At 40.9% G+C, this 25,720-nt stretch overlaps 1 protein-coding gene across 3 annotated transcripts in view; it reads left to right on the forward strand.

Moving 5' to 3' along the window:
* The window catches only part of Znf407 (zinc finger protein 407), a 379,395-nt gene that overhangs the window by 312,381 nt on the left and 41,294 nt on the right, over window positions 1–25,720 (forward strand). Inside the window, exon 9 of one of the 3 annotated variants that reach the window (XM_035440299.1) lies at window positions 12,158–12,199. The exons of the other annotated variants lie outside the window; for them this stretch is intronic. Within the exon in view, the coding sequence (XP_035296190.1) occupies window positions 12,158–12,168 (11 nt within the window). The 3' untranslated portion in view covers window positions 12,169–12,199. The remainder of the gene's footprint in view (window positions 1–12,157; window positions 12,200–25,720) is intronic. 3 annotated transcript variants of the gene reach the window in all.

The raw sequence follows: 25,720 nt of genomic DNA on the forward strand, positions 1-25,720 counted from the left end.
TCCCAAAAAGAAGCCAATTCTCCCTCTCTGAGCCGAAATTAGTTCTTTGTCTAGGGGTGGGATCCTGTGAAATTTTCTTTTCACCTTCTGAATTCGTGTATCTGTTGATATTGTCATTATTTAGGCCTTGTTCATATAGCCACTTTTCAGAGCGAGTCTTACCGCAGACTCCTATTTTTACTCTTACAATATTTCTGTCCCCTTTTCTCTGATGTTCCATGAGCCATAGATGAAGGAGCCATGCTGCAGATATGTCCATTAGGTCAGGGTTTCCCACGATCTATTGATCTTTGCTTTGAGTCCATTTTACTCCATATAATGAGGGGTGATAGCTACACTTATCTATGGATATAAAGATAAGGTTTTAAATGTAGTTAGGAATTATGCTGATCTAGCCAAGTAGCAGTAGTTGATTCTCTTCTAAGATTCATGACCTTACCAACCCTGGGTAATTACGTAGATTTCTAGCACCAGGCATGATTTCCCTTTTGTTGAGTGGGCCTTAATCCAATTAGATAGCTGTTGGCTACTACCAGTAAGTGAGTTCCACTCTTATACCTTAACAGATATCCACCCTTGGATCTACCCTTACTCGGTAGGACTATTAATTGATTCCCTCCCTTGACAGCCTAAGTATTACCTTTTGGCACTGTGTAAGCTAGACTGCAAAAAGGAAGCTTTCTGGTAAGATCCAACTGAAATCATGCTCTGCCATAAGTGTGAGGTGTTTTTGGCAATATAGTTCTACCTTCAAGCTCTGAGAGCAATACCAATAGCCTATATTGTTTGGAGAGTTACTCAAACTACCCTGATCAAGCACTCATAAGGAGGCTTCTCATGCCTGGTACTGGGGATTTTGTTAGTTTATGGTTCATATGTAGATCTTTGTCTGCTCAAGAGACACAACTTCATTTAAGATCACACACACACATGTTATACATCATTTTAGGTAAATTTAAAATAATGATTCATTGAAACTTTATCAAACAACTTTGTTGTTATTGATTCCCTTCTCCTTCTGTATTGACCCCTCCCTTCCTCCCAGTTAGAGCCCCCTTCCCCATTTTATGTTTTCTCCTTCACATGAACTGTATTGTGCTACTCTTCCACAGATCCCTCCCCCCACCTTCAGGTCAGCTTCCCTGGCTTTTGTTGCTACTGTGCATTGTTTATTAACATCTGAAGACTTGGATCTAGGAACAGCACATAAAAAAGACTATGTAGCATTTATCCTCTAGGGTCTAGGTTACCTCATAACTAATATGATCTTTTCTAGCTCCATCCTAATTTATCTACAAAGTTCATGACTTCACTTTTCCTTGGAGCTGAATAGTATTCCATTGTGTATATGCGCCACATTTTTATTATCTATTTTTCTGTTGAAGGACATTGGTTAAAAAAAATACTTTCTGTATTGAATTATAATCTAAATATCAAGTAGTTGGCTGAATGTTATATATCTATTTTAAGAACAGATTAACCCTCTAGTTGATAAAGTGCCATAACTATATCAGAAACTCATAAGCCTAAAACACATATACATTGGAAAGTCATTGCTGCGGCTGCTTAGAAAGCCTGTGATGATACGATGTTACCATAAGTGAACTTTTTCTCTTTAATCTGTGTGCAGATGATCCCAAAGATCATGTTGACTGCATAGCCTTCTTGATAGATGATTGCACCATCCAGGGCATCTTGTCAGATTTTTAAGCAATAACCAGAGAATGGAAAAATCATTGTTAGCAATCATCTCCCTGAATTAAAACATAGTGATCATGTAAATCAGAAGCTGTGGTTTCAGATGTATAGTGTATGCTCAATTTCTGAACAAGAATTTGTGTTATGAAGAAAACCATGTTGACAGAAACATCACACCCAGTCCTCCTCTGTTAATCAAGCTCTATTTAAAAACTCTGAGAAACCGAAATCCTTGAAGAAAAGAACATAGTAATGAGAGGCTAGTGGAGCCACCTGTCTGGAGTCCCTGTGGCCTAATTAAAGGATGAAAAATGTAGCCAGCAAAGTTAAAATATAATTGAAAACTAGAAATGAATTAAATGGGAAAGAAACTAAAGAATTTATTTTTAAAAATAGTTTCAAGGTCTTCAAAATGAAAGATTCAAAATACCACTCAGGAGCTAAAGTAAACCTAGAAAATAGTCAGAAATCGCCAGTGGGAAGGCCCAGGTTGCTCATATCACCTCCCTCCATGGATCTAGATCCAGCAGGTTCCCAGAGTCCTGAGGGGCTGGACTGCCTTAGCAGAAGGGCAGCATGGGGTCTCTAAGATCTGCATGAGAACACAGAGAGCTGCTTTCTACATAAATCAATTCAAACACACAGACATGGAGCACTGAAGAGTACACAGACAGCCCATATCAGGACACCTGTGTTCAGGTGAAAGTGCCAAAAAGGAAAGACTGGTCTTTTAAACCAACAGTTCTGCACTATTTCTATGTTCCTAAGTGGGGAAGAGATGCTGTGATCTTTACATCACTGGCAGAAATAACTGAAAATGGTTCAAAAACCTAAAACTATGAGTATTGAACAAACAGAAGAAAATCTTTCTGACCTTGGGGGAGATAGAGGTTTCCTCAGTAGGACCTAAAGAACATAAATGCTACACAGTAAGAAAAAGAATTGATTGGGACATCATCTGAGTTGAGAGTTTTACTGTCTATTAAAAAGGTAAATAAATAAAATTACAGGGTCATGCACACCTTTAATTCTTGCAAAGGCAGACAAATGTCTCTAAGTTCAAAGCTAACTTAGTATACATAGTGAATTCTAGGCCTGCCAGGGCTACTAATTGAGACTGATTCAAAACAAAGAAATAAAGAGTAAAAGAATCTATACCAAATCAGTTGGGTTCTGAATTTCCCAGTTCTGAACAAGAGAACCAGCCGTAACTCAATGAAAAGAGGAAAACCTCCCCCACATTGGCAAAAGCTGAACTGCAGATGGGAGTCAGTTGCTACTGTGCTTTTCTAGTATATACAAGGGCCCGGGATCAGTTCCCAGCACCAATATACAAGTCAACAAATACATGGTGGGCTTCTCAGTGTGCCAGTTGTCAAGGAAATGAGTCAAAGCCATGAGAAGATGCCAGCCCTTCAAATTAGCTAGAGCTAGGTAGACAGTACCAAATGCTAATGAAGTCACCACTAGAATTGTCAGGTATTATTGGTGGGAATATGAAATGATGTAGCCACTTTGATAAACAGTTTGACAAGTTCTTAAAAAATTAAATATGTACATAGTATATATGCCAGCAGTCTTTTTATAAGTGATCACCAAAGAAATGAAAACATGTCGTCACACAAAACTGTGCCCTTGGGAATGGAACGATGGCTCAGATGTGAAAGCACTTGGTGCTCTTGCAGAGAGCTTGGGTTTGACTCCTAGCACCACATGGTAAGCTCACAATTATCTGTAATTCCAGTTCCAGGGAATCTCACACCATCTTCAGACCTCCCCGGGCACTAAGCACGCATGTAGTGCATATACATACATGCATGCAAAACACTCATAAATCAATCTAAAATAAAAAAAAATTAAAGCCTTTGTTTTGATGTTCATGGCAGTGTTGAAGATAGACAGAAGTTATAAATAACTTAGGAGTTCACTGAAAGATGAATCGATAATCAGCTGTGGCCATCATGTAGTTACCTTGGTAAGGAGAAACCTGAATAGTGACATAGATGGAGCTCGTGGGTGAAACAGGTTGACACAAAGCAAACGCTTCCTGTGTGGTTCCATTTACTATGCTCTACAAAAGGCTGATCACTAGATACCAAAGCAGGTCTTCACTGGGATGCATCAGGTTACTAACTGCAAGAGGATGCTGCAGCTGTGCCATATTGTGACACAGAAGTGTACTCAGAATACCTAGAAACCTGTAGCAACCATCACAGTGTTTAGTTAGCATGGGTTGCACGATCACATAGACCCGTGCTTCTCAGCTTACCCAAAAGCAAGCAAAGAAAGGCAGAAGGGTAATTCACTATTTCTTTAGAGGACAATGAGCTTGGCATGTCAGTCATTAGCATCATTTTGCTTTTTCATAAAAATATATTTTCGGTATTGAATTTGCTTCTGTGTTTTTTATTTTTACCTATCTTTTATGTTAGGTCTATGAATGTAATTATCAGAGTTACTTTGTTCTGTATGTTCTCCTGAAAATTAAATAATCTGCTTTTGAGCAGCTTGGATGTTTCTTCAACTGCTTACATTTTAAAATATCTTTGTTTACCAAATTTGAAAAACATTATTTCTAGATGGTGCTTTGTATACTATTGTTGTGGTTTTCAAGGGTATTGTAGAGTTGAGAGAAAACAGTAAATACTATCAAGTGAGGGACTTGGGAGTTACGGAATGGTAAGCAGACAAAAATGAAACCCACCCTGTGTAGCTTTCAATTAATCCCTCCTTTGAACCCTAAGTCTATCACCAAGCAACATTCTTAGCAACTTACTCTATTTCAACCAGCTCTAATGTGACTGGTTTTGGTTAACTGGGAAATTGCCAGGGCAATCTCAAATACTACAGCAAAATTGTGGTCATTAAAAGAACTTTGTTTTCACTGTCTCTTTTTCCCTTAACGTCCTGGATTGGATTCCCTGTGAGACCCTTGATTATATTCCATTTCTGCATGTTATTAAGCAGTTGGAGCTGTGTGTGTGACAACACAAGGGTTTTTCAAAAGCAGAACTATTAGCAGGGTTTCCTGAAATCTCCACCACAGCTTCCCAACTGTGCAGATGGTTGATAGGTTGTAAACCTTTGGATCTTTTCACAAATGATTTTCAGGAAACTTGGCCCTGAGCTTTCATAAATGCCACATTAATTCTTTTTGCAGAAGCAAAACATAGGCTCACCCCCAGCTCTTGAGTTTGGCATCAGGTATTCAGGATCTCAAATTTATGAAGGCCCCCCCTTTTTTTCAACCACACAGCTCAGTGAAATAGAGTACTGCCCTACCAACAGTTCTTTTGAGTATACCAGACTATCCTTGAATTTAGCGTGTAGTTGAAAATGACTGAAACTCATGATTCTCCTGCCTCCCCCTCCCAAATGCTGGGACTGTATATGTACCATCATACTCTGCTATCTTTTGTATATTTTCCTTTTAAAAATATCAGCTAAACTCCAAGAAAGGGTTGCTGCATGCTGCGTAGTCTTCTAGGAAAGTTTGTGGCTCTGTGGATGTATAAGTTTCCAGTCACCTGTAACGTGAATAATAAAAACCCGGAGACAGATATTGGTGTTCAAGCTTCAAGCTGAAGATCAGAGAGGCAAAGCAGCCAAGCCAATAGATCAAGCTGAAATGGCAATCCTGCCTCCACAAATCCTCAGAGGCAAAAACTCTCGGTTCCTATCTCCTCCTGCCTTATATTCCTTTCTCTGCCCAGCCCTATCACTCCTGTCTCCGCCTCCCTAAGTGCTAAGATTAAAGGCATGTGATCCCAGGTGCTTGGATCAAAGGCTTGAGCTCTGTTACGCTTCACTATTGTGTAGGCCATCATGGCTTGAACTCAGAGCAATCCATCTGCCTGTCTCCTGAGTCCTGGGATTAAAGGTGTGTGCCACCACTTTCTGGCTCTATGGCTTGCTAATATGGCTTCTGGGATTAAAGGCATGTATCACCACTGCCTGACCTGTATAGCTTGTTTCTAGGTTTGCATTCTGAATCCTCAGGCAAGCTTTAAGAAATCATAAATAATACATCACCACAGTCACTCAAGATGAAACCAGTGTCTGGTGTTCTGTCCCTGCTTCCTTACACAGTTAGGTTTTCCATCCCATTTTTACATGTTTATAACAACTCAGACAGTCTTGGGACACCTCTGATTTGTGAGGAAACTGAGATCACATGGACACTTGAGACCCAGGTCTGTGGGCAATGTGTGGGAGTCTCCATAAGGTCAGTCAGTATTGCTGTCACTGTATTTACTTCAACCAGGGCTCTGTTAACAAAGTGTGGCATCTTAAAGGACTAGATGTGCATTTAAAACTAATTAAATTTCTGCACTGTCTTTGATTTGTACAGCCATAGAATTTAAACATTTTAGGATCAAAATTTAAAGAACTGCAAATCTAAGTAATTTAATGAAATTTTTGCTAAGTAGTTCTTTGTTTAGTGACGAGGAGGAGTCATGTGTGGTCATTTTTCAGCTTGAAGTGGAACATTAGCACTATAGCATATGCACATATATTTTTCTTTAAAAATCAATACGTATTCAGTATTGGTCACTAAATTTAACATGACTCTTCTTTAATGTTTCAAAAATTGATCCTTACCTTAATGAACCTTCCATAGATATTTATGAAATAAGTTGTTTTATGCTTAGTGATTTCTGTAACATTGCTGAGCCCACTGAGTCTTCATTAGTGGCCATCATTCCTTCACTTAATACATAAGCAAACCTGTGACGATTCAGGCTGATCTGCATGGAAGTGTCACTGTGGTCAAAGCGAACCGCAACATTCATACCTGCTGCCAATAAAATGTCTTCGGTGTGCAAAGAAGTGTATAATGTGACCCCTAATCAGGAGAAAGACATAATGGCTAGAAAAGAAAAGGATGGGATAGCAATAATCTGTCTAATCAGCAGTGTCTTAATAAATGTCAGCAAAATAGAAACCAGAAAAATAACCACTGAAATCTCACAACTGCAAACAGCCTAAAATGCTTAAAGGGATGTTAAATGTATAGAAAAGTATCGTGAATTTGAAGTTCTGGACTGAAAGTGTGCCAACGACAAGCTCTGAGAGGCAAAGATGAAAAGGGGGGAAAAGGGGTGTGAGGACAGAGGAAGGAGGAGGAGGAGGTCAGAATCACCTCTCCTGACGACAGCCCTAATAAAAGCAGCTGGTTGGCCAAGTTTTCTATCAAGGTACTAAAGAATGTCAGGGCCAAGCTGCTTGAGTGTCCATGAAGACAACAATGCCCACAAATCTAAACAGTGAGCCTTGAGGTTGCTTCATGCTGAGCTCAGGCTGACCTTGAAGTGGATGGAGAGAGAAATGCCAAGGCTAAGATGATGGAAGCGGGGAAGAGCACAGGTGCCCCTGATTTGGGTTTGCATCACAGCTTCACGCTTGTGAGGGAACACACAGCTTGAGCCACAATGAAAACATCACTGGACTTCATTGAAGTGATGGCTTCTACTCTTCAGAAGACCCTGTCCAATAAAAGAAAAAAGAAACGAAGCCACAGAGCAAAGACAAACATGTGCTGTACACACATCCGACAGAAGCCACAATGCAGAATCTACATAATACAACCCAAATGAATTTTCAGTAGACAAAGGACAAGGAAAGGTATTTAAAAGAGGATTTCAAGCAGCCCCCAAACCTCTAAGATGATGCTGCACATTGCCAGTCAATCCCCTGCTCCTGTGCCCTCCAGAACAACTCAGATCTGAAAGGCAGGAAGGCTAAGTGGTGGTAGGAGGTGAAGCATCTGGGGTTGTCAAGGCTGCTGTGGAGATGTCAAATGATGCAGTTGTTGGAAAACAGGTTATCAGTGTCTTAAAAATTAAACATATACTTAACATATGAATCAATAGTTCTTCTACGAATTAATCTGAAAGCAGTATAACCATGTGGTCAGGCAAAGATTTATATTCAATGTTCACAGTAGTTCTGGTCATTGTAGCCAGAAGCTAGAAATAATCCCAATGCCAGATGAGTGAGCAGATAAGCAATCGGTAGGGTATTACTCTGTGATGAAAATTAACTGTGGTTGCAGACAACAGCAAAAGCACCCAACACTCAAGCACATGCTGTCTTCTGCTCATCTTATGATCCAGACTAGGAAGCTGTCTTCGGGATCTACTGGGGCTGAGGTTCCTGGAGCTAGAAGCTTTGGCAGTGGTGGTGGTAGTGGTGACTACACATATGCTTGTATTTGCTAAAACTCATTAAACCATTCGCTTAAATTACATTTACTTCATTTAACATAGTTGCAATTCCCTAAGGTTCGTGAGAACAAATTGGGGAAGCTGAAGGGTAAAGAGTGGAATGAGAAACACTGAGGAAGTGGCAGCCGTCTCTGGTCCAAGTCAAGTGAGACCTTTAGAAAACTGTTTGAAGTGGCCTTTAAAATGTTGCACTGGTTGAAGTGCACCATGGGAGCAGAAAACACTAAAAATCAGACAAGCTGGCAGTTAGCAACAGGCTTTTACGATTGATGGGCCTGAGCACGAGACTGTGGAGCCAAGTGGTCATCCTGTGCTGTGCTCCTCCTGCTTAGGACCATGGCCCACACTCTCTTTCTTTCTTCTGTATTATTTTTTCTAGTTTTATTGTTTCCTTTTAAATTTCATGCTTAATAAGGCAAGATCTGTTCTTAGGGAGCTCACAATGTAGTATTCATAGGTGAAAATGCAGCAGGTCCACGGCTCAACTCTCAGAGGGTCGTCAAAGGGAAAATGGCTGCACGTGTGATGCTGCAGGTCTAATCCCAGAACCCTGGAAGCTGAGGCAGGAGGATTGCAAACTCAATGCCAAGCTGGGTTGTATGGTGAGATCTTGTCTATTGCCAGGGAGGGTGTGTGTGTGTGCGTGTGTGAACACATATAATAAGTGAAAGATTCTAAAATGTGTTCATTACAGAGCAAGGTAAAGGTGTAAGAGCAATCTTTGTACATCCTTACAAATTCCAGTTTGAAATTAATTCTAATTAGGAAATTACAGATGTATACGAAACAAGACCAAATATGTTGAGGTGTTATTTATGGAACTGCAGGTAAAGGTACAATGAGGAAATCCCTAAGAAGCATAGGGTGGGAAGGGCTATGCTCTTCTCAGAGCCCTTGCATCTGGAAGAGTACAGCTTGCAGGGAGGAGTTGCTGGGCAGAGCACAGGCCTCTGCACTCATGGCTACAATGTAGGTAACAGGGCTGCTCTTTGCCTTTCAGTTGGTAGGGATGTAACTTCATTGTTACTTTGGACAAGGTAACAGAGCAAGGTCTAGGTACAAGAAGAGAGGCTCAAAGGGGTACCCATGAAAAGTCCCTACTGAGGGCAGATGCTGGCAGAAGCAACCAAAGTTAGCAAACACAAAATCCATAGAGTGAATTCCAAGAGTTGGGGTTTAATTTTTGTTCTTGTTTGCTTGCTTTTTGTTTTGATTTGTGTGTGTGTGTGTGTGTGTGTGTGTGTGTGTGTGTGTGTGTGTGTGTGTGTGTGTGTGTGTGTGTGTTTAGCAACTGTTTGTGATCAGCTACTAGCACATAGATGCAATGCAATCTTGAGGAAAAATGTTGTTAGTGTGTGAGCTGCAATACTCTGTGTGTTTTAAGAAGGTGTTGGAAATCTTATTTCTAAACACCAAGAAGACCAGCACATGAAGGCTGAGAACGTGAGTTCAATCCCCAGGACCAACATGGTAGAAGGAGAAAACTGATTTTCAAAAGTTGTCTTCTGGCCTCTCTTTACACATAAGCTGTGGTGTGCATACATGCATGTAAAACACAGACACACATACATAATATGTATTTTTTTTTAATTAAGAAATCTTGCTTTCTCAATTCTCTTCACTTCTTATGTAAAGAGACCATGAGGTTGCTCACTTCCTAAATGTGTTTAATTGAATATTTTATTAGTTCTTTGAGAATTTCATACATTGTATTTTGATAATATTTACCATGTTCCACCCCCACATCCCACTCAACATTGTGTCCTCTTTTAAAACCCATCAAGTCCCTTCTGACCTTCACTGGAACATGGTCCTCCTGCTGCACCCTTAAGAAACTGTTTCTCCTTCAGTAGCTATCAAATGCCGCTAACAGTTTTCACAGTTAGGGGTGGAACTCGGTGTCCACTTCCCCTTTCCATGCTGGGATTTTGTCTGGCTTGAGCTCATGCAGGTCTTGTGTGTGCTTTCATAACTGGTGTGAACTCATAAGGCAGCTGTCCAGCCATGTCCCAAAATTACTTTCCTTGTCATCTTCCATCACTTCTGACTTTTACTGCCTTTCCCATCTCTTCTGCAACACTCTGGCTGCTCTGTGGAGAATGTTGCAAGATCTCAGATTGCCCCAGAAGGTGAAGCAGGTGGCTACCATAGTCACCTACCCAGTGGGGCCTGCATCTTGGACAGGACCAAGGTTTGGGGCAAATTGTGGCATGGGTCTCTAGGGGTAACGCTCTCAGAACTTGAGCAGTGGCCCTTAATGACATTGTTCCTGTCAGCGGTCCAGGCAGTGTGTGGGGGGCTGCATGCAGCTCTCCTTTATATCTCACTCTACACCAGCTGCCGTATTCCTATTTCTCTTGTTTTCCAAACTAAAGTTTTTAAAGAGTTGGTCCCTTTTTCTCAAGAGAAAGGGCAGAGATGAGCAGGGGGTTACAGACGAAAGTCCTAGAATTTGCCTTTCCTCGTTGGTGGGACCAGTACAGGACATCAGCACGAGGACCTCACTTGATGCGGAAGAGTTCTCGGCCACTCTCCCAGTCCCCAGGACTTCCCACACACCATCACCATCCCTTTCTTTAGACAGCACCCTCCCTGAAGGAGCGGGTGCACAGGCAGGCTTTTGCTTCCCTGACTGTGCCTATTCAAATTCATTTTTAACCAGCAAGCATGTAGAGTCATTTATGCTTAATATTTTTAAATTCTGGTTTTAACTGTTGTGATATAAATAGTTACAAACTATAGAAACTTCGGGAGTGAATTGCTAGGCATTCATTGCTAGGGTTATATTTAGAAAATATTTTAAGAACATTTTCAGCACTAAACATGTAGTATTCGGTATTAAAATGTTTATGAATTCCGGGATGCTATTTTCTGTTCATCTGCCTGTTTAAGATGGTTGGTTCCCATAATTCCCCCTTGGAAAGCAGGATTGTCAGCCAGCACTCCACTAGCTTCAACAGTGAGGGCTGTACAGCTAGAAAACCATGTTTCTGGCCTCTGGGTAAACAGGAGCACATTGGAGATAAGAACTTGGTGTTTCAAATCATCTCCTTCCATGACTTGAGAAACCTTACCACTTTGGGTTGTGAATACACACACACACACACACAAACTACTCTCTCTCTCTCTCTCTCTCTCTCTCTCTCTCTCTCTCTCTCTCTCTCTCTCAGAAAGTACTTGATCTCTGCTTGCTGCATATTTTCATTTAAAATTTGCTCAGAAAAAGGCAGTGAAGTCAAGAGTCTGCTAAAAGGTAGCTTTGACTAATTTGGGTGCCCCACAGGCCATGCTTGGACTGCATCCTTCAGCCATCTGTATATAGGTCGAAAGTCCCTAGGAAATGATCTTTTAGGATGGGGTTCAGAGTCTGCTTACAGCTTCTGCTAAAGAAAACAGGAACCTCCAAATGGACATTAGACACTTTGGATTAGAAAGAGGGTAGGGAAGTAATGAGCCCTGTTTCTAAATGAATTTCAAAAGCAATCTGATTTTAGCTCTTGGAAGGCAGAGAAAATAAAATAAAAACTATCGTACTTTATTTACTAACCAATGAATTGAATTGTCTGCCTTTTATTACAGATATAAAGTAAAGACTATGAAGAGACAATCATTTTTGCAGCTATCAGACTTTCAGTAACATATCTCCCGTGGTTTAAATAACAGATAGTTTAAGTGGTTTTCCATTACCTTTGTGTAAATGAAAAATGCATAAAATATTTTAACAAGGCAAAGTAATCCAAGGAGATTGTTATTTTGTATTACAAATTAGGTTATTTCTGTCATAAAATTAAAGTAAAAAAAATCAACGTTAGGACATCTCAGCTTAATATCATTTACCAGAAGGAACGTGTAACAGATTTAATGAGCTAGCAGGTCACCTGGATCCAGCTGTTTCCGACCAGCTTTCTGAAACAGAGAAGGCAGGGAGCAGTGGGAGGTAAGCGTTATTACAAGCTCTCGAGGAGCTACAGAATCGATTTCTGCTTGAATGAATTAATTTAGATTATCAATTTATAACCAGCTACACGAATCCCATCAACTCAACAATTCAGTGAATGATCAGGCTCAATCTTTGTAAGGGCTTCGCAATTAGGAGCCTCCAGCAGCCACAGTCAGGGCCTGCCCTGTGGCAGTGTGTCAAGGTTCCTCAGGCAACAAAAGGGAAAAGGAAGTGTTTGCTTAGGTATCTTGGGGAGGTGAAACCCACTATCTTTCTTTTTTTTTTTCAACAGAGGATTTTTAACCCCTTTGGAATTCTCTTGATCCCAAGAAAGGTAAATTTGACAGTACGACAGTGACATTGTTTTCAGTTGACTGTTTTTTTTTGAAAGTTGTGGAGTGTATTTATTCGTATTACCATTCATTCAGATGCCCTCCCCCCAGCTTAACCTTCTGGTTACTGTCACATTTCACAATATTTTCATAGAGAGAGCAATAATCTAAAGCACTGATCTTTTATACTGCAGGGTCCATTGTTGTGTCCATATGTTGAAGACCAGCAGTGAACTCAGATCTCATAAAGATACGTAATAGTGTGGAAGAAAATGCTCTGTACACCCTGATGCCCACACAAAGGTTGCATTTCCCTGACTGGCCACTTTGGGGACTAGCCCTTAGCCACCCTTCTGCTCTTGAACTGGTCGTGACCACTTTAATCTTTGTGCAAATTTACCTTTCAGTGCATTATGATAGCAAGTAGTGCCTTACTCCACCAGGTGCTCACACAGGATGGAGTGTGATCCCTGGGCACCTCACATGGAATATTTTGCAGTCATAAGAAAGAATGAGAACAGCCTGTATTGGTGAGGAACAATATCAAATGTTTATGGAGAAAAAGCAAGATGCAGTCCAATAGGCACAATGCACTAGTGTTTATGTTAAAGAAAAAAGAGATGGGCATGTGGTTTATGTGTCTTTTCTTGGTCACTAAGGGGCATCCCACAAATCACTGAGGAACCCCCATCTTGGAAAGGTCTTGATCTCTGGGAACACAAGTTGGAAAAAGAATTTTCACTAAATTCTTTTTTTTTTTTTGTACCCTTTGAGTTTAAGGCAGGTAAGTATAATATCCATTCAAAACTCATTAATTTATGATGTCTTTCTAGCTCAGAAGATTCTTAGAAAGTGCAAAAAAGAAAATGGGTATTATTAAAATGTGTAAATGAGGGGGGAATGATGTAATGATATTCAGTTAAAATGGAAAAACATAAAGGAAATGGGTAAAGGAGTGGGTGCTGTTTAGCTATAGCTGTTGACTCAGGTCTACTGTGTGAAATGTTCACACTGGTTAAGCACGCACCACCAGCCTAGAAACACTTGGACAGTATGGTCTAAAGTAAAAGCTATGCATGCATCACTGTTGGCATTGGATACCTTTCACTCAGTGGCAGTGTAGCATCTTTTCAAGGGGTGAAAGCTAGAATTTCACTAACACAGAACAGCAATGTAGTTTCAGCTCACCAAAGAGCCACCTGCTTTGACTCAGTCTGTTGGGCCTTTTGCACATGAGGTTTTCATGTATTTTATTGATGTAAAGAACCTAGCATCCATTATTAAATTCTAACCCATATTCACTAACCCACTCTGTTTATCCTTTGATCAAGAATAGTATGCCATATAAGAAAGTGTTAACTAACTTGAAAGATAATTTGTGTGCATAAAATATTTGAAGAATTATTAAAATGATTCAAATAATGACATCAGGACCAATTTAAAAGGTATTTTCACCCGTGTGGAGATTATATTAACTCACCAAGATGATTCTGCCTAGCCACTATGGTTTATTTTCATCAGATCAAGACTTAACCATGTAAAGCCCTTTTGGTAAATATGGAACATTTTTTGTTCAAGTTCATCAATGCCTATCCCATTGTGGCTTCCTACCTTGAGCTACAGGCCAGGATCTGGTTGTAACATTGTTTCCAACATAGAAGGGGGAGAAGGGTGGAGAACTCAGGGAAGGGTCAGCATGAGGTAAGCTAAGGGACCGACTTTGTGAAGAAGGCAGCCAAGCTTTAGTAATGCATGTGACATAAAATAACATCTCTAAATTATGTCATGCCCCATGATTAGGAAACTGTAAACTGTGTTCATGTGTGTATTAGAGGGTTAGCATAAAGAGCAGCCTTTCAGAGCTCCGAATGAATGCAGGTGGCACCACTGCACTTGTCTTGCTGTTAGATGTTCACGTGTGCCTTTCTTTTAAAGTGTGAGAGAGAGACCATATGACAAAGTCAGAAGATGTGAGGGATTGCCATCACTCTAAGGATGCTACTGACACCTAGGAAGTCATAGCCAGGCATGTTGTGTCATGACCAACAGTGCCAGGGCAGCCATATCACTAAGAAGACCTCGCCATAAACAGTAACATGTGAGGTGGTTAACCCTGGTATAGGCTGTTAAAGAAAGGGAAGAAGAAAGAGCCTCAGTGGACAAGTTGGCAGGCGTCAGCACCAGACAGGCCACTGGTTCCCAAATCACACCTGTTCTTGCTCCCAAGGGCCTTCGTTCTTATGTGCCTGCTGCTGAGTCTTGGGTAAGATGATGGAATGAGCACATGGAGCAAATTGATAGGAGTGCGTGCAGACCAGAGTGAAACTGCAGCTCTGCAGGCTAGCATGGAGCCCGCAGACATGGCTCCCATTGAGCAGCATCTGTCAAGGCTACAGAGAGCTCTATGTGCCAGGTGAACGTAACTGGAGTAACTTTCTCTCTCATAGCTTGATGGTTGACCCTTTCATGACTTAAGTAATAGTTACTCTCACCAGAGGTTTCTAAACTTGAGTTTTATAATGTCCTTCTGTGACTTCCTTTCTTGCTTTTAAACCCTTTCCACATCACACTCCCTCCCAGGGTCCCTCCTGGTGTCTTCTTAGCAGCTACAGCTGTGGTGGGGGAAAGTTTAGGTCCAGCATCCATTGTATCACGCACAAGCTGGAGACCGGGTGTCGTCCCATCTTGAAGTGCCCTCTGCTCCTTCTCTTAGAGGTTAGGAATCACAGCCACCTCTTCATAGGTTCTTGTGGTTGAGGAAAAAGCAAATGTGAGTGTTTTAAGGCAGGTGGTACCCTTACTTTCCTGGGCTGTACCTCTTTTTACTGGAAACTTTACTTGGTTACTTAACAAACTGGAACACCAATCTCTAAATGCTTTATATGTAGAAACACTAGATATGGTGGGGTTATTCAGCACAATCAACTCATTTTTAAGTAGATGAAGTAGTCCTGTTTGAAACACATCACAGTTATTTAAAATGACTATCTCAGAATTGCAAGAATAGCTTATCATGGTTCTCATGTTGAAGCACTGGGTTTGGGCATATGTGGGAGGAGTGAAGTTTTCAGTTGTGTTTCTAGGTTGGAGTTGCACCACAACCACCAAAGATGGCTCAGGCCTACACAGAGGCTGGCTAAACATCTCTCACTTTCTTCCCTTGCCAGAATCTCTTTTTGAATCATTAATGAACAGGAATCTTTTGCAAGCCTTGGGCAGGATCTTGAGCCTTGGCGGGGACTCTGTAGAGTATTTAGAGTGTGTTCCAAAAAGTACAAGGAAGATCAGAGAAATTATTTTGAATTTTAAGTCCTCCCCTTCCCCTTTCCTGTTATTCCTTTTTTCCAACTTATGCAGGGGAAAAGGAAAAAAAAATAGTTCTCTTTAAAAAAAAAAAAGAGTCTCACTAATAATTTGTTTCAGGATTCCAAGAAAACAATTTTTTACTTTCTGGTTTCTAAGATGGAAGGTCTCAATGGCACCCAAGGTCAGCCCTGCCTGGCAGCACATGACAGGGTCCTACAACATGTCACTGCTATTGGCCACAGTGTGCTGAGTAGTACGCTAGGGGTCTGTAGAATCCCAGCAGCTGCCAGTCTCCCACTCTTCCAAAAGTTCCTTCTCCAGAAGCTGAACATGGGTGAGAGCTGTAAAACCGAAGCCACATAGTCAGGTGTGAAGCTGTCTTGAAAAGGTCAAAGTTCAACAGCCCTTTTCACACTTCAGACCCACCCATTGACAGCAAGGGGCATGGACACTCTTGAAATGGTCCTGCTTATGGTTCCTGCGCAGTCCACACACCTGCCAGCAGTAATGCATACTTTCTCAGAGGCCAGGGAGTCCTCTCCTCCAGCCTGTCTTCCCTGCACCCAATGACTTCCAAGACCAGCGGAGGAGAGGGAGCTAATGTTACATTGTAACCTGTAGTGCTGAGGACTAGTAGCATTTTCTTGCTGTTATAAATTATCTCAAAAGTTCTTCACCAGTTTTCCTTATTCTCACTGAGCTTCCTGAGGAATCCAGCAAGGGAGGCCCATGTAGCTGAAGAAATCTGAGCTCTCGTGTGTATCAGCTGACACTTGTGTGTGAAATAAGAGTCAGCACTGTTAAGACTTACTTGGCCCTCATCACAGCATATCCTGCGTCTGAGAACCGCCCCTCCTATCATTCATGCTCTATCAAGCTAATTTTTTATTGTTGAAAATTCACAGGGGATGAGCAGTTTTCATGATCTTCAAGTGTTTGTTTTATCACACTTAACTAATACTTTATGTGCAAAATGAAAGATGAAGTATCTTCTATGATTTTTATTTTGTTTTGCTTCAGCCATAATCTGCTGCAACTTTTCAAGCATGTGCTGTCAAGGTCTTGTGTACAGTGCCAGCTGTCCCTGGCTGTGCCTTCAAGAGCTGGTGGAGACTTACTTCTTCCCATCACACCACACAGCTGGATGGACACATGACCTCACATTCCTGAGGCTGCTATCAGCCATGTCCCCATTATTGATAGTAGTAGAGATATTGACAGTCTGTACTTGGAAGGAAAATAGGAGTTTGATATGACATATTGTGTGTCTCAGCAAGACTCATAAATAATTTTGACAAGTTTTTGTATGCATGGGAAAGTCCTTGATTCAGCCTCCCATAAAAATAAACTTCTATTATGGAATGTATTTGTCAAGTGGCTGCTTGATGGATGGAGCTGCGTTTACCCCGTGGCAGTTCGATGAGTTTTAGATGCACAGCTTACCAGAGAGGATTTACGGGCAGTACAGAAATAATTATTCAGTATGAAATGCATAATTCCTGTACCTGAATTTTCATTTTTTATTGTATTTTGTTTCTGTTGCACTTCTGGTCTCTAGAACAAAAGAACTTGCATATTTTCTCCATCCAGAGCTATTGTTTCTACAAGGTTTTATGTTGAAGCCAGTGAGCATCTTGATTCATCATAGACCCTTGCCCAAACTGAGTTGGCATATTTTTGAGTCTGTAATTTTAGTTCTTCTATAAGATAGATTTCCTGAACACACACACACACACACACACACACACACACACACACACACACACACACACACACACACGAACACCTATAATTTTTTTTATTGAAATAACAAAACGTCAGACATGATTTGGCCTTTTTTTCCCTGAAGTTACTGCAGCTGTATACCAATTTTAGTGTAATTGCACGGTCATATTCTGGGTGTGGGAAAAAGAATATTATACCTGAGTTTTTCTTTCCTTATACACAAACATGTTTCTTTCCCCACTAAATTACTCTTAGAATTTCTCTTTCATCAGTCATGCATTTGGCTGGCCCTCAACTGAGTTGAGATTTAGACTTCCATCACCTGTGATGATCTCTAGTCTGCACTGTACAGCCGGCTTGCAGTGAGTCTCTCACCGATGCACCTCTAACATGGTAGCTCCTGTTGGAGAAGCCCGTGGTGGTGTTGAGGCTGAGTGTCCAGGTGTGGACCTCTGTCCTGGTGTTTGCACTGCAGCTCCTTGTCTCAGCTGCTCAGCTCATGAGACATCAAAGTGATCCCTGATTCTGCTGGGTTGGGCTAGGAGAGCTCTCCTTTGTGACCCTTTCTGTTCTGTGGTTTTGTTTGCTCTGATTCTTAGTCCCTGGCTTCCTGAGTTGAATTCCTAGTTAATTCTTAATTACCAAGTTTTCTCATCTCTTTTAAAGGCACTAACCCTGAATAAATGGTGAACTAGCTGCCTCTCAAAAGTTTCAGTCTGCTTCAAATTTTTGTTAAATACTTTAGGCTCTCATGTTATTTTGAATTATTTCATGCTTCCTGATATTTAGGAGTTGTAAATATTTTACTTGTGTAATGTATCATTTATTGTACTGTGACAAGAGACTGCGAGTTCTGAACCAGTTTCTTGACTTTGTTAATACTTTCTTATGCTATAGTGGGTTTTATCATTTTTATCATTCCTGCAATTTCATTTACCTATTTTGTTTACCATATATGATGTGTGTTCCATTAGATTACTCTTTTGCCCTTAAAAAATAAATAAATAAAATTGAGACATTCTATAGCCATGTTGCCCAGGATAGCTTTAAACTCTTGATGTTCCACTGGGTGGTAGTGGCTTGTACCTTTAATCCCAGCACTTGAGAGGCAGAGGCAGGGAAATCCCTGTGCTTGAAGCCAGCTGGTCTACAGAGTGAGTTCCAGGACAGCCAGGGCTGTTACACAGAGAAACTGTCTCCAAACAAAACAAAAACAAACAACCTGTTGATGTTCCATCCTTAGCACTCCTGGTGCTGGGACTGCAGGCAAGTGCCACCATGCCACCTTTTTGAGTAAGCGTCCTAGTGTGCAGTTCTAGTCATCTGTGTCTTTCTGAATTGTGTGACAGTCACAGAACACAAAGAGAGGTTTGTGAGCGTTTTCTAGTAAAACTGTCCCCCCCCCCCTTAGGCCTTTTCTAAAGAGGTGAAGAGGGCAGACTCACCATGAATGTGGTAGCATCATGCATGAGCTGGCGTCCCTGCATGAATAGAAAGTAGAAAGCAAACTGAGTCCCAGCCTCCATCTCTCTCTTTTTCCTGACAGAGGGCACAGGTGAGCAGCAGTCTCATGCTGCACTGCCTTCCCTGCCACTTGGGCTTGTATCCTTTCACACTCTTAGCCATGGTTCTTATCACGTGAGCACAAGAGACTGACTAGTAGAGAGAGGCCTCATCAAATAACTTTAGATTCTATCATGGGTGTTAAAACAATACAGTATACAGACAAAGCACAGCACATAACTGTAAACTATGTAATGAGTATACATGGGTTCCGGGCTATCCATGTCTCTAGGCTTCCATTGGGCATCTTGGAACATCCCTCTAACAGTTAAAAGTAACTACCATACATTGTGATATCATAGTGCAACCGAATAAGCTATAGCCCATTTGAAATATGTCCTAAAGTAAAAAGTAATAAAAACAGTTATTTTCACATAAATAAAGGAAGCACTTTTGCTGCAGACAGTGACTTTGTTGGTGGTTAGTACTTCCTGCTTTGGTTTGAAATGGCATCCGGAGCTCATGTGTAAATCCTCAGGTATCTAACTTCCCACCCAGAGTCTTGGTTCTGATCTCTGTACTTCTTTCCTCTCCCTTTCTGTCAGGAGCCCATTCTTGTCCTTGCTGTGTTTCTCCTGTCTTCCTGCAGAGGGTCACAGCTATGCTTTCCTTTCTGTCTCTCCCTAAAGAGGCTGTGAGGAGATTAGCATCTTCACAATGTTAAGTCTCCATCAACAGAAATGCTGCCTCACAAGGTGCTCAAGTCCTTCAGCAAGTTGTTTTTCCCATGCAGTTAAAACTTTGTGGTGGTTGCAAATATAAACATCTACCACATTTCATCATTATTTCACTTTTATTATGGGAAGAAGCCACTGGCTTTTTGTCTATTTTTGATATACCAACCTACACCATTCTGTCCTATTAAGTTAAAGCTGATTATTTCACATTTTAAGGTAGTCTTTTGGGGGTGGGGGTTGAGACAGGGTTTCTCTATGTAGCTTTGAAGCCTCTCCTGGCACTTGCTCTGTAGACTAGGCTGGCCTTGAACTCAGGAAGATCCACCAGCCTCTGCCTCCCAAGTGCTGGGATTAAAAGAGTACGCCACCATTGCCCAGCTAGGTAGTCTTTTCTTAATGTTTTCTCTCTCTCTCTCTCTCTCTCTCTCTCTCTCTCTCTCTCTCTCTCTCTCTCTCTCTCACACACACACACACACACACATACACACACACACCTTTTGGCTGCATGTATATCTGCACCATATGCTTTCTTGATGCCTGTGGAGACCAGAAGGGGGCTTTGGATCCACAGGAACTGGAATACAGACAGTACGAGCCACCATGTGGGTGTTAGGAACTGAACCCAGGTCCACTGTAAGAGCAGCCAACAATCTTAACCACCAAGCCATCTTTCCTGCCTATAATATTAGTACTTGCTCTAAACCAAGTGTAGATGTACATCATTAACAGAGAAATAGTTGAACTGTTAGATCTTCTACATGGCCAAATGGCTGAAATAAATGTCCATAGTTCAAGAATTTCATCACACTATTACATCCTACCACACAGAAGTATATCTTTTAGTAAATTCATTTGAAAATATAAATTTTTCAGCAAAATTAAGCCATGTATCTTCTAAACTTGTTCTTGGCTGAGTGTTGATATTACAGTGACACCAATATTCTGTGTGGATGAATACAGGGAGGAAGATGGAATTCTTGTTAAACATGTAGGGTTCTCACATATAGATGATCATTTCATTTGAGGTTGATTTCTTCCTTGTTTTCTATTGTCTTCTGCAGCCATTACCTGGGAAGTTTTGATCTGTATGTGATACTGTGTACAGGTAGTTTTAAGAGTGGACTTGGCCTGAGCCATGCCAGGAGTCCCGGGGTCTGCCTTTACACCTCCGAGTTACCCAGTTAAGGAAGAAAATACGTGGAATTTCCACAGTCATGGAGACAGGGTGTTGCATTTTATTTTTTCTGAAATCAAAATCCTAACAATATTTTCTTAATCAATAGGCTACATTTCTCTTCTTGTTGTTTGTGCTGCGGGTATGAACTATGATCTCTCTCCCCTGGTCCCCAGTCATGTTCTTGTTTCTGTCTCTCAGATTTGCTGAGAGAAGGGTTGGTCCCACGTAGCCTCAGTAGTTCTTTCTGACTGGGAAGTGTGAACTGGTGAAATGGGTATGCATGGAACTGTGCTACATCTTAGTAGAACAAATGAGATCGTTAACTCACTCTAGAGCTGTGTTCACACACCCTAATTCCCAAAAAGTATAAGAGAAATATTTGTCATAAAACTGACGAGTGTCTGACTGTAGTTTTCTAGCACTTTATGACTGTTAAGAACAAAGCCGTGCTGATCCTTTATTCTTCACTGCATGCACAATCAGGCATAGTGAGATAGGCATGTACATATGTCAACCCATCGGCAAGCTGTGTTTGTCTGTATAGCTGCATAGAAGCACCATAGACTTCCCAGAGACTTTGGTGTGTGGCTGTGATAGAACCAGAAGAAAGAGCCCCTGACATCATCTTGTTCCACCTGAGAAATTAAATACATTGTGCTACATAAGAAGCACATGTTTGGATGGGAAATGAGTCTTAAATCTATGAACACTGCTGTCTAATACTGTCGAAAGAATGGCACCTTGTCCAGGGCAGTCAAATCCCCATTAAAAAAAAAAAAATGCAGCATCCCTGAACCATCTCAAATAAACTCTTCATCTGTTTTGCTTTTTCAAGCTGTAAGAAACTTGGGAGCAAAGATGCCCCTGAAAACCTGTGTGAAATTATTGGGTTCAAAATTGGAATCTCATTCATGAACCTTTGTCATTCTTGGTCTGAGCTTAGTTTTATTTTCTTTCTTTGAGAGTTTAAGTTTACCAAAGTAATGATGGAATTATTATAGCCAAGTAGAACAACATAAGCACAATAATGAAGAAGCTAGTAAAGCCATAGGCTCCCTGCAGATTCCAGCTGATCACAGGACATGCCTCTTACCTCCTTGGATAGACAAAGAGCCTGTGGCTCTGAGAAATTTCCCTGAGGGAAGGATCAATGCTGTCCACTTCCGTAGTGTACTTTCCTGTCTAATAATAGATACAGATCTGACTTATCTGAGTGAGTATATGGGATACCATTGAGTGGCCATCTACCCCATTCACCCCAGTGCGCTCTCTCTCTCTCTCTCTCTCTCTCTCTCTCTCTCTCTCTCTCTCTCTCTCTCTCTCTCTGTCCCACCTCTCTCTCTCTCCCACCCCTCTCTCTCTCTCTCTCTCTCTCTCTCTCTCTCTCTCTCTCTCTCTCTCTCGTGTACTTTTGGGTTGTTTCTCTTTATTGCCACCACAAGCAATGCTGTGTAAAATTATTACTGCATGTGTAAGTATCTCTATTTACAAACAACCTGGATCTCAGAGAATAGTAAGTAGTAGGAATATTATTCTCATATTAATAAAATAATTATCAGTATTTGATGAATTACATTGAATGAAACCATTAATATAGGATTCAGTTTGGGTTGTTTTGTTTTGTTTTTCAAGACAGGGTTTCTCTGTGTAGCTCTGGCTGTCCTGAAACTGTAGACCAGGCTGGCCTCAAACTCACAGAGATCCACTTGCTTCTGCCTCCCAAATGCTGGGACTAAAGGTGTGTGCCACCACCTCCCAGCTTAGGATTTAGTTTTTATCTTGGTGTTTTTTAAATGTCAAACTTGAGTAGTATTGTTTTTAATCTCTTAACATGCATCATGATTCTACTTTGGAAAGGCTAAGTTATAGGGACAGATGTTTGGAGTATCTTCACTAAAAAATCTGCACAATTACAAAATGACTTTGTCTGGGAAAAATGTCCAATGTTCTTATTAGCCTATTAAAATTTATATACATAGTCATCCAGGATAGTGGAATTCGAATTCACACTTTGTATTTAAATATTTTGTGGGTAAGGAGACACCACTCAAAGGCCAGTTTGGTCAGTGTCACAAGTAAATCCAAATCTCTGTCACTGTGTTCATTTGCTTCACAGGACACTTGAGCTCTCATTTCGAAATACTTTCTGTTTTTGTAGTGTCTTGGGCACCTGTGCTATAAGCCCATTTCTGTATGCTTGAGGGGTGTGACTGTCTTTCAGAGACCATCAGAGCACTGGGTATGTGGACTGGGAGCACAGACAAAGGGGACCTAGGCTCTGTGATTGGGCTATGTGGTGTGTATCATTTGTACCTCCAACATTTTGATTTCCAGCTTTTTTTCTCCACTGTGCACAAGGTTCTTAGCAGTAACTTCAATGTCCAAAACTCTAAGAGCATGACTTAGATTACTGATCATAGAAAGGGTGGAAGCTGCATCTCAGTAGACATGGGCACTCTGAAATCTCTGCACAAAGCACTATAAGGAAAATAAAACTGCAATAAGTTACTGTTTGGTGATTCAGTGTCACACAAAGTAAAAGTGGGGCCCAGATACCTTATACTGTGTGGCTAGTTTACTCATTAAGATAAATTTTTGTGCACTTAAATGCATACATTTTTCTGAGTTAAACTACCAGGTTGTGATGGATTTCAGGATTGGGCGGTTATTTTTTAATCATTTGTATTATGTGGCTCTCCCAGATCTGGCACATTGTCTTGTCACTGTGAAGATAACATACAACCCATAGTTCTGCGAAGTAAAAGAAATGGTGCCTGATGCCCAGCGTGAGAAACTTGTGTCCTTAGTGCTTGCTGGGTTTAGTCTGTAACTTGGTACACACTTGGCACTGTGCTGAGTATCTATTGTGGCAACCAGGATGCACATCCAATGCCTGATTCAAAAAGAAAAGTGGACATGTGACATGTGAGCAAGTTTAGAAAGTATTTGGTGTAGATTCAAGTGGCTTCTAAGGGGAACTTGTTTTTTCTGTCTTAGAGAAGCTGTGATGCTTCAGAGCAGGAATTGGGCATCCGTGTTTAGTAAGCCAAAACTCGGGTTTTTTTTTTTTTTTTTTTTTTGTAGGTTTGTTGTTGTTGTGTTGTATTCTTTTGTTTTGTTTTGTTTTGTTTTTGTACTTTTAATGACGAATTTAACTTCAGTAGAGAAGCCCTGCTCACTTCAAGCACACCTCTCCCCTTCTTTATGCTTCACTAAGAAAAGTCTCTAGAAGGCTTTGCCTAAAAGAAAATCACATGTGGCTTAGTTGACCACAGAACGCTCTGGATCTGTGCCCACCACACAAGGTGAAAACAGAGGCATCCTCATGTAGCAAAGTGTGATAACTGGGGGAACTGGCATCGTCGTCCAGAAGCATAAGCCATACTAGTAGATTTCGAGGGTAGAGCCAAGCACCATAACCAGCATGCGCCCAGTTCCCTTGGGACCTCTCTGGGACCCCCAAAGTACTTCAATAAAATTTTTTCTATATAATTTCTTTAAAAAGATACAGAGTGAGGGAGGGAAAAAGGAATGAGGGAAGGAAGGATGAAAGAAAGAAAAGTGAAGGGTACTAGTTGTTTTCCTATTTTTGACTCCTAGGATTTCCTGGCTCCTTTCTTTCTGTAATCACAAGTATATGCCTTTAAATTGATTGTTTTAAGATATGCTTTCTACTTTGACCCTCAATATCAAGACGTCATGCTTTCACCTGCCAGGTGAAATACCTGTGCACCAAGTAAACTTCCTCTGGGGTTTAAAGTTCCAAATATGCAGCTTTTACTCTTTCTTCCGTTCTGGAGTGACCACCTGTCTCTTTCTCAGCTTCTGACTGACACTAAGTGCCCTCAGCCTAGTTCTTCAGTGTAGGTCATCTCTGCCACCTTCTTGAAGGTCAAATCATCTTGAAAGCTTGCTTTTAGCAAACATGCACGCCACTGCATATACTTAACCAAATCAGGGCTTTGCTTCCAGACAAGTGATTCTGCTCTTGTCATTCATTCTTCTTATATGGCCAGATTCTTACTTCATCTGAAGATTTCTAAACCAGCAAAGATGAAATGCGGTGACTGTAGTCCAATATATTGTAGATGCGTGGGATATGTGCTGCTATGTCTTCATTAGACAAGATAGGTTAAAAGCAACTCTACTTGTTTTCTTTTAAATTGAAAGAGAATTTAAGATAATTTATGTATGGATAGTATTTTGTTTTTCTCCTTAAAATCTCAAGGAATTGGACTATCAAGGTGATTATTAAAGGAAAGGTGTTTGCCACACAATCCTGAGACACAGGAAGGAAAGAACCTGCTCTAGTTGTTCTCTAGTCTCCACCTGTGTGCTATGGTAAGACAGGTGTACCCAATATAGTAATTTAAAAGTCGAGAAACTGGTGAGGCTGTACAGATGAGAGCCAGTTGACTCCGCTGTGTTCAGACATTTCACCCTGGTTCAAACAGCATGAACAGGGGCACACATTATACCTCGGAATTGATGGACCCTGAATGTACTCTTGATGCCTAGATAGTTGATTACCCTTTTCTGTTTTATATTCTATAAGCAAGCTGATTTGTTTGAGAGAACTAAAGTATTCATCTTTTGCTTTTGCCGTTATTCAGAATAGTCTGAGAGAAATATAACTTCTGAAATGTTTTTATGTAGTCTGGGAGATCTGAAGAATAGATTTTTAAAGTAGAAATACAGGCCGTAAATATTTTAGCTTAAAAAAATCAATAAAAGTGGGTGTAACAATTATGAGCATTTTCATGAAGTCTCTGTTGTGTATCAGGTCATCCTTGGATTCTGTGTGTAGATGTTCACATCTACGAGACATGGTGCTCACAGACATGTGCAGACAAATGAGATGACACAGAATAAACTATAGGACATGAAATGCTCCAACATACCCACATTATTTCTGAAAAAATGAGATGTGCTCCAGTACACACAGTGAACACAATGCAGACATGCCTACAGAATTCAGTGATCAGAATGAAGAGTTTATATATATTTTTTCTTTATGGATCATTTGTAGAATTTCATAGTGACTAATGATAGGTGACAGAAAAACACTGGCTCTG

Source organism: Cricetulus griseus, chromosome 2 (assembly GCF_003668045.3).
Source record: "Cricetulus griseus strain 17A/GY chromosome 2, alternate assembly CriGri-PICRH-1.0, whole genome shotgun sequence".
Taxonomy (NCBI): Eukaryota; Metazoa; Chordata; class Mammalia; order Rodentia; family Cricetidae; genus Cricetulus; species Cricetulus griseus.